The sequence below is a fragment of the Cheilinus undulatus genome, linkage group 13 (genome assembly GCF_018320785.1).
Source record: "Cheilinus undulatus linkage group 13, ASM1832078v1, whole genome shotgun sequence".
NCBI lineage: Eukaryota > Metazoa > Chordata > Actinopteri > Labriformes > Labridae > Cheilinus > Cheilinus undulatus.
The window spans coordinates 23,550,526-23,566,719 of NC_054877.1; the positions used below are offsets into that span (position 1 = coordinate 23,550,526).

Consider the following 16,194-nt stretch of genomic DNA (forward strand, 5'->3'; position numbering starts at 1 on the left):
CTTTAGTATTCACTGACTTTATCATAATAAAACATAATGCCACTTTAGTATGTTTTAAAGCTCTGTGATCTCTAAAAGAGCCTGATAGTTGGAGGCTGCAATGACATGAGATTGCACATTTAAACTTTTAGATGGGTCATTTGAAGAGGCTTAAATATTAACTACTGTTTATGGTTGTCTCAAGTGATTTTACAATTGCTTAGACGAAGAGATTGTATCTACTGTTTAAAAAGCTGAACTGAACTTTTTCTCAACTCTGTCTCTGCGGCTGACCCATGTGTTTTATCAAACTATTAATGTATCTAAGATTAAGGTGACTGGAGTCATGTGAGAATTTGGACTTTTAGCTGATGAAAAAAAGCGCTTGACTTTTTAAAACAATGTCAGACTGCTTTGTAACATTTTTTTCCTGCCAGGATGTGTAAATCCTCTCCTCTTTGAAGAAAACTGCACATTTATTTTACATGAAATACTGCTTGTGATATTATCTTTGGATTTGAAGTATTTCTCTAGATTTAACCCCCTCTACTTATCCCTTATTAACTGGGCCCAGGCCTTTTAAACCGCCAACTCTATTCCACTGACAGAGTTTAACAGTAATTCTCTTTTAGGCCCGATTCCAGTTTCTCTCTTCCTTTTAGTGACTGCGTTTTGGAAGCTAAGGTTTTCAAAGAGAAAACACACTATAGTAAGGGCACAATTTAGATGAACTGACCCATTAGTATCCAGAACTTTCTCAAGCATAAAATAGTAACATATTTTTTATGCTGTAGTATGATATAACCTTTTTCAGAATGTAAACCTCTTGCTAAAATAGAAGGGTTATATTAACAGTGTGGATGGGCACAAACCATTTGGAAAGTAATGTCAGATGTAGCTAAGCCATGATGTGCACATACATCAAAATGTCAGAAAATTATTCAAACAACTGGACAACTGAAAGGGAAAAACGAATGAATAATATCCAATAGTGTCAAAAAAAAAAGTTAACCGTGGCAAAAGAGGGAAAAGGTGGTGAAAGGGGGTTTGAAGGGCAAAAATGGGGAGAAAGTGGCAAACATGAGTTGAAATATGTAAAAAAGGTAAAAAAGCAGCCATAAAGTGGTGAAAAGAGTTAAGAAATTGGCACAAATATTTTCAACATTAGAACCCAATAAAAGCGTGGCACACTTTACATGTCCAAAACAAGGTAGCTTCTCAGGATACCAGTACCATAGCTACTAATCGAAAACCTATATTGTTATAATCAATAAATGGGGTGGGGGTGGACCCTTTTACTGAGTTTTTCGAAGGGCCCAGCAAATTCTGTGGGCAGGCCTTGAGGGTAAGGCTATTTTCACAATTGCAAGGGACAGGCATAATATCACAGCTTCTTTAAGGCACTTTATCATATCTTGACCACTAGATGTTAAAGTCGCACCTAACAGTTGCACTTTTCTACTCTGGACACCACACTGTCTTGATTTCTCTGCTTTAAAAAAAGCACTCTCATTATGTTCTCTCCATCATCTCGAGAGAATCAGTGAATCAACGGAAAATAAACTGCTTTCCCTCTTTGATTGTTAACCTAGTTGAACCCATGGAGAGGGATGCGACATTTAATATATCAACCTGTAATCTCCAAGAAAGCCCCAGAGCTTAGATAGAGAAAGTGGCTTAAAAAGCAGAGTGTGAATGTGACATGCAGTGAAAACCACCTACTTTACTTTATAGTGACTGGAAATTAAAGGGTAACATAGGGATTCACAGGGCTTAAAGTCAGCCCATGATGCCTCTCGTACTTGCTGCCTTTCTGAATGCATAAAGGCAGAGTTGAGGCGTGAACCGGGCAGCTTGCAGTGGTTTTAACCGCTGTGATGTCACAGTTCTGTGTGCTTCTGGACTCGGCTGAAGAAGATGGCGGTCTCAGGTTTGTATGCTTTAGAACTAACATGTACATCGACACAAAGTGTGGGCGAGGCTGAAGCAGAGCCGTTTTATTCACAAGCAAACGTGGCAATTTACTCACTTATGTTGTTTAAAAAATGTTCCGAACTGCGATTTGTTCTCAAATGTCTTACACTGACAAATCAGTGATCTTCATGGGAGCCATCTATGTCATGGAGCTAATGTGACTGTGTTGGCTAACCTAGCTTAAGCTACCTAATAACGTTAGCTAGCCCAGTGAGTTAGCTGAAATAGCCCAGGTTAAAATTGAAAACGACATGGCTTCTGCTAGTTTTTTCTTGGCATTTTAGAAAGAGAGGGCAGTGTGTATAACAAAGCGATTTCAATGCTTTGTTTGTTGGTTATATTTCTGTAAATATAGTGATTATAAACAACCGCAGACGGTACTAGCTATCTTAGCTAACTACTAGAATATTCCAGCACCGCGCGGTATTCCGTTATGTCCCACTAGCTCTCCTAATCAGAATAAACGAAGTCTTTCATGCATGACTGTCTCGACACAAGTCATTTAGCCAACAATAGCCTTGTAGTACGCCAAATTGATTTTTTTTTACTCGTATTCGTGTTTCGTCTGCGCCTGTGTGAAGCCGTTATGATAGAAGTGTAACGGTAATGTTTGATTCCATGGACCAGTCCCACTGCTGCTCTCGCCTCTACTCCTCTCGCCAACATTGTCATTTAAAAAAAATTGATTTCAGCATTTAAAATCCAGGCATAAACAGGAGATAACTTCTCTTTACCTTAGGTCTATGTCAGATACCTTTGGGTGGGGCGACAGAAAAGGTGCACTGGATTGATAAAGCGCTGTATTGTTGTTGGCACGCTGTGTTTCAGCAAATAGTCGGAACCACTGGCTGCTGTGCACTGCAAGACGCGTGGTGCTCAAACTAGTTAAAATAACTCAGACTTAGAAAAAAATGAAATAAAACGAACATAAAAATATCATAACGGTGAAATTCTCATACGATAACGCCCTTTCCCCCAAACATTTATCTAAATCCACACACTAGGGGATGGTATTACATGCAGAGAAATATGGGGACGCAAGGTTAACTTCGTAATCGAAACTATTTCAGACCAGATGGCGCGACCTGGTGATCTTTTTGAACCGAGCAAGTTTCGAGTGACAAGTGCCATAAATGACGTGCCCAAAACGACAGGCCCACGATTAATTCAAGATCTTAAATTACAATTAAGTTGTCAACACTTATGACTTTGTCCCCAAAACATCGTGTATTATTGCCTCGATGTTAACATAATGTTATTTTCATTTATTTTATTTGTTTATTTAAGAGAAAAAGCATTGTAAGGTAAGCCACCAACGGCAGGGAAAGCATTAATATAAAGGAGAGGCAGAAACTGACTGTATTAGTTGAATCTTTTTGTAATCGTGCATATTTGTGCAAACCGTATTTACAGAATTATTAAGTTATGGATATGTAATTCAGCAGCTCCCTTTCCATTTGTATTGACTCCTTCAATGTATGCTGTAATTAGTGCTTATTTTTTCACAATATTTAACTCTCTATTTTGAATCGGGACTGATGTAAAGGCTTTTCTGATCATATTGTTTTAAGTAAACGTAAATACAGTCTCATAAAATTATGCTGTCGTTTTATATTATCATTCCTTTCTTGTATTTTATACTATCATTCCTTTCTTGTAGGCATCTTTTAAAAATGCTCATCAAAGAAATGTGAACAGTACCATGTACAGAGTAAATTTCTTCCCTTAATTATCAGCTCTATAAAATTTATTGGCCCTTTATTTTGACCTGTATCACACACTTAAGTGATTTTTCAATGCCACATTGAGTGGATGAAGTTATCAAGACAAGGCTGTGCAATAATCAAATAATTTTCTGACATCAGAGTTTACTCAGTATCTTTAATTTTTGTACTGATGGCCAGAAAATTTTAGTTTCAAACCCATAAAGACTAGTCACTTTTTTGATGAGATGAGAACATGAGGGAAAAAAAAGGAGAATTTAAAGGAAGGTTAGTTGGAGCCTCAAGCCTGATTTATACTTGTACATTAAATCCACAGTGAAGCATATGCTGTAGGTTTGCATAGATTTGAACCTATGTAGGGGTCTACTCATGCAGTCCCAAGTACATTGCCTTTAAAATGTAACATGCGTCGAAGCAATGCAAACCAGTCCCTGTGATTGGTCCACTGGGTAGCACCCATTGACTACCAGTCTCTGAGCAACGTCTACAACAGGGATGCACAATATTAACTTTTTGCTGATATTACGATAGGCTGGTATTTCCAGACAATTTTAAATACACGTCCCTTTTCTATTTTTAAGTTTCTCCAAGTGTGAAGTAGACAGTCTGATATAGTTGTTTTATGCTTGGGGCATCCTTCAAAATGTGAAGGCCTCACGGCTGCTCTGTAGTGAAACGTACTGAAGACTGGACTCAGATTGAGCTGTTGTCTGTCAAAATGTTATGCTGACGTTGGTATCCGTTATGCCTCGTGCACATATGCGTTTAAACTGGTGGTGGCGCTGTTGTAAAAATCCATGCCATAGCAGAAATTTTATTGGGATGTTATTGATACTGGTTTACTGTTCACTCATCACCCACCTCATCAGATATCTACTCTTTCTTATTGCAAAATCAACTGCTGCACAGTATTTGTCATCTCCAACATATTTGGCATGGTTTCTGTTGCCATTGTTTCTTGTGTATAAACAAACCAAGAATGTGGTTGAACTGTAAACTGGTCACATAACTACACTAGCAATCGCCTTTCTGACTTGTGTTATTGCAGAGCAATACAAGTATACCAAACCACAAGGATATAGTGCTCAGGATGGTGCAGGCCTCTACGATGTAGCTACAACCTACATTTTATACAGAAGTATAAACTAGATCCATCTTAGGTTGCAGTTTTTTTTCTTGGCGTCTGACATCTACAAATACCAAAAAAAAAAAAAAAAAAAAAAAAAACAGCTGAAAGTAAACAAGTAAATAGGTTCCTTGTCCTATTTGAATCTTAATTTAATTATAACACTGCTGTCTTTTATATTTCTGTGTGCTAATTCCTTTTGACATGCACACAGACCAGTGAAGAAAATGTAATATCTTGTCATAGTGTAACAGATGTGTAGTATTGATTTTACAGTGTTTTGTCTGAAGTTTGAGATGAATGTCATCTGGGAATTGAGGAGGTGAAGTGAACCATTTGGTGGCAGGGAAATCTGAATGTTTTCACTGTGTGTCTTTTGTTCTTGTCACAGAGCCTTTCCTAAAAGCTCTTTTCACTTCCCCTTCTGTAAATTTGTCTTCAGGATCATAATTATGAGAAGTAGTAGTTTAACTTACCTAAGTGCAGTCTCCTCAACCTTCAGCGCTCCTTCAGTCATGAACTGTAAGTGCTTCATTATTTACACCTCTGTGAGGGCCTGTCAGGCTGTGTGTATATAAAACCAACAACTGAACATTCTCCCAGTAGCTGAACACATGGACGACTTTTAGTGATGATGTATCGAATCAGCTGTTACATGGGTCATGAGATGTTTGTTGGCCAGAACCATCTGTTTCAAAATCAGTAGTATAGGCCCATGTGCTCCAAATCTCATGAATGTTTCCAAACACTTTCTAAAAGTTCAGATTTGTATTAAATTCATCAGTGTCAGATTGACTGAATATCTTAAGAACAAGGCATTAACTTCTATTCAGTTCCTCAGTAGATAAGCTAGGATGTGCAACTGCCACATGCATATGGAGTATCATTGTATTATGCTAAATCTACCATCAACCTGCGCTGCACATTTTAAATGCTCTTCTTCATCTCTGCAATAAAAGAACAATACTGTATCTGAATAAGTAGGCTTAAAGGTGTTTTCACTGTGCATTTCAGTGACAGCACCATAATGAAGCTCTGCTGTCAAAACACCTTGAGACATTCAAGATTATATGATAGCGTATTATTTGGTTTCCCCATCTGTTAATTCACATTAAGTTTTGGCATTAAAGGAAAGCAAGAGGGCCCAGCACACATGACATGCAGTCAGACATGCACACATAGCAGTGCACTCTCCTGTTGATCCCATTCTCTCTTCTGTAACACTTCTGTTACTATCTTCAAGCTGGCACAGAGGAGGGATCACTTCTCTTCCCTCTAATGCCTCTGTGATGTTTAAAGTGGCGAAAACTCAAAAGTGCATAAAAATCATACCTTGCATTGGCATTGTGAATCAGCCTTTTGTTCATTTTATTAATTTTAATGACAAAACTGCCTTTAAAGTATTGTATATCTATTTCACAGGGAAAAGGAATATTTTAGAGCTATTAAAGACCTGCATCTGAACCAAAGCTAAAAGTTCTCACCACTTTAGTTTACCAATCATTAAAAGGTCCTAATGTCTCTGACCATTTTTCTTTAATGTCACACAGTCTGTGTTAAAACACAATATCCTTATGGATCAGTATATCAGCTACAAACAAAGGAGATGAAAAGAATATATTTCAGTTTCGTTGTGAAAAAGTTTTCTGTAAACATGGCATTGTATCAAGAAATATCTGCGTAATCACAAAACCAGTCAAAACGACTGAAAACGTTGCAGTATATATGCCAGGCATGTAAGTGGCACTCTAACCCTGCCATGGAAATATACCAAAACAGAGATCATTATGGAGCATGTGCATGAAAAACGTTCTCCTGGCTGCCCTTCTGGTTGCACTCTGCGATGGATCTAAGAATATTTGGCATCTGCTGTTCTCAATGACAATTTGTTGATCACGGTGGCGACCAAGGAGCAAAAGATTTTGTTGTCAGAGCAATAATAAGCCCAGTAGCACGAACACAATCGTAATCTGCCATGATTATTGTTGATGGCTGGGCCTGCGCAAGTGGGTTAAGTGGCCTATGACATAATCGTTTCAGGAAAGATGTGATTGTTTGTACACATGGAGATGAAACGGGCGGTGTATACAAATTTGTTCATTCTGGGACCTAGTTTCAAAAGTTGCATTTTCAGCTCCAAGAACATCAATTCTGTGTGGATAAACTTTTGCAATAACATATTTTTGCTGATACTCCTAAACTCGTCTTCATGTGGACGGCCCCTTTGTCTACGTTATTGATTAATCAGCAACTATGGTATTTTTGTTTAATTAATAATTTAACAGTTTTGTCTTGACTATAGAAAATGGCTAATTGTAGTTTTTAAAATTGCTTTTTGTCCAAGCAAGAGTCAAAATCCTATAAGTTATTTGATTACATGATCAGTACAAATTCTCAAATGTGTCACTGATCCAAAAATTGTGTTTTTGAGATGGTCTTAAAGAAATGTAATATTAACATGGATCAATGGAGGTTTGTCGGTAATTATTTTTCAAAACTAGATGAGTTTTTAACTTCTTGTTTTTACAGTTACTCTAAATCCTTTGAATGTTACAATTGTACAGCCCCAAAATACTTAACATGTTTAGCATTTCATGTTTAGTGCTGTCTAAAAAGAGTTAGCTTCATTTGATTTAAGGTTGTTGATTTTCTTTTAAATATTGGCACGTGTTTAAGGAGTCAGTTGTAGAAAAATAGCCAGCTTGTAGGTCCAGGGGTTCTGCTAGGGGCCAGACATCCCCAATCAGTTTTTGTACTGTTGTTTCCTTTATTTGAATAAAACAGTATCAATATATCAGGATGCATGATATTGTCAGTTTGATATTAGTTATTAGCTTTAAAAGTTCATTAATGGTGTCTGCAGGTATAAACATTTATTTGCCTGTATTTTCAACCAATGTTTTAGCCATAAATTCTGCCTATATCAGCTGTAAATATTGGTCATACAAACAAATAAGTTATTAGAGTTTTAGTCTGGACTGATAGACCTACATCAGTTGTGGGGCTTTTCCATTACATGGCGCGGCTCGGCTTGACTTGGTTTGACTCGGCACAGCAGCCCAGCGTGGCAGGGGGGTTTGCTTTTGCACCACAACTGAGCTACCCGTTTGAAGGCACGCCTAAGACTGACGACGCAGTGTTTTGAGCCCTCCTTGATCTCTCTACACTGATCTGATTGACTTTCATTGTTTTAAAGCAAAAATCAAAGTGTAGACTGACAGCGCTGCTCGCCACTTTACATTCTCTCTCTCCCTCTCTCTCTTTCAGTGATCGAAGTTAAAGAACAGTCTTCTGATTATTGATTTATGGGTCTCTTAAGAGCAGAAAATAAACACAATCCTATTTTTGGATTGGGCAGTGAGAACGGCATGTTTTACTAGCGTCAATTCATAAATTAAATGAGCTAAATGTTTCAAATATCGCCAGCATTTTATTTTTCAAAAAAGTCTTGAATTTATTTGTCTATCAGAAGGAGAAAGGGTCAAACTTCTTCTGCTCGAGAGCAGGGCCATTTGAGTGCGACTTGGCTAGATCAAACTGGTGATGGAAAAGCAAATCAGCACGGCTTGGTTCTTGGCGTGGCCAAAAGCCGTTGTTCATCCTCAAGCTCTTTTTAAAGTTTTTAGGGCTTACCTACATTTTGATATTGGTACCAATATTGGTAGTGGCTAAAATGATTTTGTTAATATCTGCATATCAGATATCAGCAAAATCCAACATCGTGCATTCCTATCAAAGTGTGTAAAGTGCCCTGAGATGCATCTTGTGGCACATCTGAGTTTTTTTTTATCACACACTTAAACACTGATGTGTTTAAATGAGAAAGCATTCCTTAAGAAACCAAAAATGTCAGATTTTTCAATATTAACTAAATAATTGGCTATGCAGGTTCATCGCTCTCTCGTGGGCTGAGGGGGAGTACACACATGAATCTAAGAACAGATAATACGTGAAAAATGGGAAACCTTAAAAGCTTAACGTGCAGGTGCCATGTTGCTGACCTGTTTTTTGTCCAGTTTTTTCTCTGGCAGCATGTGTGGTTATGACAATGCCCATCTCTATGTAGTATGCCTTAAAATGCAATTCTCTGAGGGTGATGAAGGCCAAGTGGTTAGTCCTCTTTGTGGAAGCTGGTTTCCTTGCAAGCAGCCCTTGTTTGAGTTCTGCATGTGGCCTCTTTCCTGCATGTCATTCTCCACTCTCTAACAGATTTTATATACTATCCACTGTCCTGACCTCTCCAAATTAAAGCAAAAAGCCCCAAAATGTATCTAGAAAAAATGCAAATCTTTTGTTTTGCAAGCTATTGATCACTATAGTCTCTCCTCAGCTAAGTGCTCCCACCTTCCCATACTCACTCTGAGGGTTGGGGTTGACAGATGGTTGGGCATCTTTTCCTTGGAACATAATGATTTTGGTGGAGACAAGTGCTTCTGAATGTACGGGAAAAGCGAGTCATTACTTGTTGGTCAAGCTATTTTATTAAGTCAACAATAGGAATAAGTAGCTGACTGTAATTGAGTGTCTAGTCTGCTGTTTGGCCGACAGCTGTCGCTGGTGGAAAGCCCTGGAAGAACTGATGTGAATATTGCTAATGTTAAAATGAAGGAGCCTGTTAGCCAGTTCCAGAGTATGGCTTATTACTGTCTTTCCTACAGTTTTAGGACCAGTTACGTTTTTTGTGTTGGTTGTAAAAATACAGAATGTCAGTCATTTCCTGATCAAACTGTTATTCATGTTGTGATTTTGTTATTCAAGGAGTTAAAGTCCCACGCAATTTTCGCTTGTTGGAGGAGCTTGAAGAGGGGCAGAAGGGTGAAGGCGACGGCACAGTCAGCTGGGGCCTCGAGGATGACGAAGACATGACTCTTACACGGTGGACAGGCATGATCATTGGACCAGCGAGAGTAAGTCTAGCCAGCTCAGCATGCCCACTGTCATTCCAGACAAAGACAAAATAAACCAACAAGCACAAATGCTGACACTGATGTGAAAATGCTTTGCTAACTCTTTGCTTTCTTCTTTCAGACCAATTATGAGAACAGGATATACAGTCTGAAAGTGGAATGTGGACCCAAATACCCCGAGTCAGCCCCGACTGTTAGATTTGTAACAAAAATTAGCATGAATGGGATAAATAATTCCAACGGCTTGGTGAGTGTCATGAAAAATCTGACAGCTTTATGAATGAGTGTTGCTCTTTCTCGTATCGTTTGTAGAACTCAGAAATTGTCCTGCAGTTTTGAGATGCTCCGATGTGATGCATGCAATAAGTCACTGTCAGCAGTGCTGTCGCTATGATTGATTTGGTGTCCCCTTTTGTGTTTCCTCTCACAGGTGGATTCACGTAGCATACCAATATTAGCAAAATGGCAGAATTCTTATAGCATTAAAATTGTTCTTCAAGAGTTAAGGCGTCTAATGCTGTCCAAAGAAAATATGAAGCTTCCACAACCACCAGAAGGACAAACCTACAGCACTTAATCGTAATGGATTGTTTCAACCCTCTGTCTTAAAACCTTACTCTCTTAGAAATATTGTGTAAAATCATCAAGAGGCTCACTCCGCACATCAACAGTATCATCTGCAAGAGCAAGATTGGACTTTCTTATTACATAGCTCATTGAAAAAGAAAATGTCCCTGCAGTTAGGCACTGAATAGATAGTCAAGACTACAAGACCACAGTTATCCGCCTTTAATAAAGTTACTTTGACAATGACTTTTATGTTCGACGTGTTCCAGCTTGAGTGGGCTTGAAGAGGGAAGCATGACGCCACGCAGAGGCTGTACCAGAGTCCCAGTAGTTTTATGTTCAAATGATCGATCACTGAAGTAAACAGCAAGATGTGTGTACGAAGGCATGTTCTGTAACTAATACCTAGTCAAAGAGAGGCCACATTTTTTGAGTTGTTAGTCAAAACTTAGCAGGTTCATTGAAATATCATGCAGATTGCTAAATATTGAACTGTGGCTGTAGTCTAAAAGTAGTGTCACAAGGTAAGGAAGATTTTTTTTATAAATATATATATATAAATATATATATCTGTATTTGACACGATACCAATATGTTTCTGTTCTGCAGCTCTTTGACATGTAACAGACGTTGAAGCCTGTTCTGTTCTGAAACCCTCGCATTTAACTTCTAGTGAAAATGGCAGGTGTATGAACTTGTGATTTTCTGAAATTAAAATCACTGTCTGCGAAAATCCCAAGGTTGAATTTTCTTTTATTACTTCCTTAGCTGCGCTTGTGGCTCCCAGTGTTGCCCACAAGGGGGCCTCAGCTGTCTACTGTTGATTGCTCTAAGTCAGAGTTGGGCATTATGTTGAGTAAGCTCTCTCTGTCCCCTTTGGGCCTTGTAATAGAAGCCAGGTTAATGAAACTGCTGGGTGACACCACCGCAGATATTTGATATGTGACTTGTGTATTTGTCATCTCATTAGATCTAATCAAAACGCCGTATATTACTCTCTACAGCTCTCTCATAGCGGCACATTTATTAGAAGAACAATCCCATAACTTAATGACTAATCCTTGATCAAAAACTTGTCATTTTGTGCACTGACTCAAACAGTTAAAGCCTGTAGACACCACTCACTGTTTGGCTGTAGATATCCAGTATGGCAGGGAGAAGCGAGGGTAATGTTCCCTCCTGAGAATTTGACCTTTTGTTGCCTCTCAGCTGTTTGATTATTCATAAAGTTTAATTAACCAAATGAGCATATAAAGAGAATTCACTGCAGATGGTGCAATCATCAATCTTGGAACACTTGTTTAATTGGTTAAAAGTTGTCTTCATTGCTAAACATTAGGTTTCTAAAGCCTCTGGATTAGAAAATTGTAACCCATTTAACTTCAAAATGAGCACAACTACACAGTTTCTCAAAGTGGTACTCTCTAAGCATAGGCAGTCTTTGATGCAGCGTTTAGAGGAGGGGTGGGAAGTGTTGGCTAGCTTGTTAAATGCTACAGTATGCAGTTCAAGGTCCACGATAATTATGACAAGATACAGAAGATGTGTGAAATAATAATTATATATCAAGAAGAGATGCATCGTTATACCCGATGATTGAATGGAAATGCCCCGTCTGACTACAACATTTCATCACAGCTAATACAAATTTCAGATTGTTAAAGAACAAAAATACTAAGTTGAAAAAGTTATATTGACCTACCGTTACAAAGTTGAAGATGGCTTAATGTTAACTGATTAGCTAAAAGATTGACAAACTATAATAAATATTATAGTTTAAATCCAAAGTAGCCCAATATGTATTTTCCAGATATAAACTATTCCTGTTTTATCATGATTTTAGTTTAGTGCATTTCATTTTAAATACCTCAGAGCAGACACAGCTTTGCCCCAAAAGATCCCTGGCACTCCCCAAGGGGGTCCTACATGACATTAGCAACATATGAGGTTATACTGCTGCATCCCAATAAAGTAGAGTATCACGGAAAAAGTTCATTTTTCCAGTTATTACAACCAAAAAGTGAAACTAATGTAAACTCTAGATTCATCACGAACAAAGTGAAATATTTCATGACCTTTTTTGTTTTAATGTTGGTTATAGCTTGCAACTCCACTATCAAATTCACCATCTCAAAATATTAGGATATTACAAGACACCAATTAAAAAAAAAAAGATTTATAATACAGAAATGTTGACCTTTTGCAAAATTATACTCATTTATGCACTCAGTAGTTGTTTGGAGCTCTTTTTGCATAAATCTTTTCGACTTGGCATTGAGGCAATCAGTCCGTGGCACTGCTGTGGTGTTTTGAAGCCCAGGTTGCTCTGATAGCAGCCTTCAGCTCGTCTGTATTGTTGAGTCTGGTGTCTCTCATTGTCCTCCTGACATTTCCCCAGAGATTCTTTTGGGTTCGGGTCAGCTCAGTTGGCTGGCCAATCAAACACACAAATACCATGGTCAGCAAACCAGTTCCTGGTTTTGGCTTCACTGTAGTCAGGTGCCAAGTCCTGCTAGAAAGGGAAATCAGTATCTCCATAAAGCTTCCCAGCAGATGGAAGCTTGAAGTGCTTTAAAATCTCCTGGTAGATTTCTATTTTAACTCTGGACTTGATAAAGCACAGTGGACCAACACCAACAGATGACATGGTGCCTCAAACTATCACTAACTAGGAAAACTTCACACTGGATTCCAAGCACCTTGGACTCTGTGCCTCTCAGAGTTTCCTCCGGACTCAGGTGCCTTGATTTTCCAAATAAAATGCTAAATTGACTATCATTTGAAAACAGGACATTGGAGCACTGTGCAAAGGTCCATGTCTTTTTTCCTGTGCCCAGGTGAGACACTTTTACATGTGTGGTTCTGGAGTTGTTAAAGTTCTTGAATCTGCTTTGTTTGACAACCTTCTGAAGGCTGAGCTCATCCCTGTTGCTTGTGCACCTTTTCTTACCACATTTCTCCCTTCCAGTCAATTTTCCACGAATATATATTGAACAATAATATTTGATACAGCCTCTTAGATCAGGCTGCCCTTTCAGCAGGGACCTTCTGTGGCTTACCCTTCTAATGGAGTGATTGTCTTGTGAAGGTATCTCAGGATACCTAGTGTGAGTTTTGCCTTTACCCCATAACCTTTTCTCTAAGTTCTAACTGTTCAGTTGTTAATAAAACCACAAGAAAATCAACATATCTAGAACTTTTCTGTGTAGGTATAGATGCAAAAACTGTGATTTGCTTATGGCGTTTTATTTTATTCAATCTTTATTTTGCTCATTTAGCCCTACTAAGCTCAGGCATTGCTTTTTCAAGGAAGCTCTGACCAAGAATGTCTGCAACACAGTTTAAAAAACACTCAAATTCAAACAATAAACGATAAGAATAATATTAAGAAAACATTAGCTCAAATGCATGCAGAGTTGGGGTTAGAGGTCAACTGTGTTGCAAAAGTCCGGCTGGTGTTTTGTGGTATTGACATTTTAATATTTCTGGCTATTTATATTCCTCCACTGGCATCAGACTCGCCTTATTTTGAAAGAATTTATATTTGATAGGAGAACTGTAGGAAAAAACCCTCAAACATTTAACAAAAATGACCAAATATTGTGAAAGTATCCTATGATAAATGATAAGAAAACTACAGGCTCCTCATTGTATACAACTCCACTTCATGATAAATCTCTGTCCTCAAAATCATTCAAGGCTTCTGTGTGTGACATCTAAAAATGATGAACTGCGGCGGCTTTTACATTTGACCTGCTTGACCTCCGGGCCGTATTTTACCTCCATATATCTTCCTGGCTGCAGCCCAGACTGACTCCCGGCAGCTTGTCTTGTCTCTGGGCTTGGATGAGCACGCGTTGACCCGCCCTGAAAGAGTGGCACTGCAGCACGGCAAGAACTCTGCATCAGTGATTCAGAAAAAAAAAAAGCTCCCCTGAAGAAACATAAACAAACTGTATGTAATCTAAAAACAGCTGACTTAGAGATAAACAGCCATAAAGGCATCCTGTGTCAGTACTTTATATGAATATAAATGAACCATTTGCATAAGAGCAAGTGATACAGCAACTTATATACAGAAAGAAAACATGCTTTGAATAGTATGAATTAACAATCTGCAGCATTTGCATATCAAAAGTCACCATTTTTTAACTATTTCTATTTTCAAGCCACATTTGCATAGGGTGAGCTTTGATGTGCATTTGCTTGACTGCTCCTCATGTCCAACCAGCTCCTCTCTGTCCCCTAGAGGGCGCTCTACCCTTATGTATGTCCTTGGCAGGTCTCTGAAGCAGCTTCTGTTTAGAGGACATGACTTGTCTGAAAAAGGCAGCACCACTATGATGCTCTCAGGCTGCATTTGTTCATGCTGTCATTATTCTTCAGAAAAATGACATGTTCTCGCTGCTGCTGTAGGGAAACACAGTCTGGCATGTTTTTAGTAGGCCACAGCCACAAAGGCTCTCCTGGTGTCCCTGTGAGTCCTTGTGTCTATTATAGTCCTGCACATTGATAGATAACTCAGGCAGCACTTGTACAATGAAGACATTAGTTCAATGAATGCAAGAAGATTTCTTATTCCAACGTGTGCATGTGTATGTGGGTGTGAGAGATGAGTCAGTGTTTGCTGCGGAGGATGACCTCGCTCTTTCTCAGTCTGAGCAAGATGAGATTTGACTTTCTAGATGTGACAGTTAGTATGCAGCTCTAGCTTCCATCAGCCATACTCTCCTCCTTTTTAGCTTGTTGTTTTGTTGATTTTTTTCCTCCCTCTCTCTCCTTTTGGAAGTCATGAATATGAAATCAGAAGTGGCTTGTGTTGCAGCCAGTTCACTCAGCAGCACAGTCATCCCCCAAATATAAAAGACACAGCCCCAGGTTACACAGGCTTATTCCTTTTATTCACCACATGTATTTCTACAGAAGACTTCTCTGAACCTCTGCTCACGATGACTACTCCTTTTCTGAGACTCTCATTTGAAAGTAGGAAATCCTTACTTGACTATTTAACCTCCAGTCCCATCAGACTAATCTGAATTTCAGACTCAGGCACCTGCACAAAAGCACCAGCTGAATTCACACTGGAGGCTCACAGAGCTTATTGCACTTGTACCACCCAGTTTATTTTGGTTTCTTTATAAGGTACCACCCGGGCAAAAATAAAGAGTTATATTGCTTTGGGCTGGATGGGACTGAAGCCAGAGAGAGCCGTTCAGTGATCTAAGAAGGGAAGGAATGTGGTGAGGAGGACATACGTCTCGGCTGCCGGCAGACTGCTGGAACCAGGCCTCCGCTCCCAGAGCTCTCACCTTTTGCCCCGGGGGGCCAAAGGGTCACGTCTTGCGTCTGTTGATACTGTAAAAAGCTTTGTCTTCTTTATGGCCACTGAAGGGAGAATGTGTCTGTCTTCCTGAGAAATGCCATTTGTTACTGTTCTTCTTGTCCTTGTCATAACTGCAACGAGGACTTTTACAGAGAACAGAGCTTTTATTATCCATGTTTTCAGCTTTAATAAAAGAAAACATTGTGCAAGTTTTAGTTTAGTTAGTTTTTTATTTTAGTTGGATCTAAAGTGAGGGTGTTTGATCACACAATAACAAAGTGTGATATTAGAACAATGAACTTTAAAGGCTTATGTCTATAGTGATACCTAATGTTTGAATTGAAAACACACAGTGTAAAATAATATACAGTTATTTTTTTAACCAGCAAAATCACACTACCAGTAACAGAATTATCTTTAATAATGCTAGCAAAGCAAAACTATAGAAGCCCAAGGGATGCAAACAACCAAACACTTTACTCTAAAATTAAATTTTCTTGTATATTTGTTTTAATTTTTTTTGTCTATTCTAATTTTTTTTGTATATTTAATTTCATTTTGCTTGTCTATTTATTTAACATTTTCTATTTATTC

General features: G+C 38.6%; 1 protein-coding gene across 1 annotated transcript; it reads left to right on the forward strand.

Moving 5' to 3' along the window:
• Positions 1-1,807: 1,807 nt before the first annotated feature.
• ube2v2 (ubiquitin-conjugating enzyme E2 variant 2) lies at positions 1,808-11,013 on the forward strand. The gene is made up of 4 exons (XM_041804369.1): positions 1,808-1,909; positions 9,562-9,710; positions 9,832-9,957; positions 10,141-11,013. The coding sequence occupies exons 1-4, from the start codon at positions 1,897-1,899 to the stop codon at positions 10,285-10,287; spliced, it is 435 nt and encodes a 144-aa protein (XP_041660303.1). The 5' UTR covers positions 1,808-1,896; the 3' UTR covers positions 10,288-11,013.
• Positions 11,014-16,194: the final 5,181 nt, after the last annotated feature.

Excerpts from the sequence above, each read along its gene's own strand:
- ube2v2 (XM_041804369.1), top strand. Across the intron at positions 9,711-9,831 it reads TGATCATTGGACCAGCGAGA|ACCAATTATGAGAACAGGAT; the intron begins GTAAGTCTAGCC and ends TTCTTCTTTCAG. Across the intron at positions 9,958-10,140 it reads TAAATAATTCCAACGGCTTG|GTGGATTCACGTAGCATACC; the intron begins GTGAGTGTCATG and ends TTCCTCTCACAG.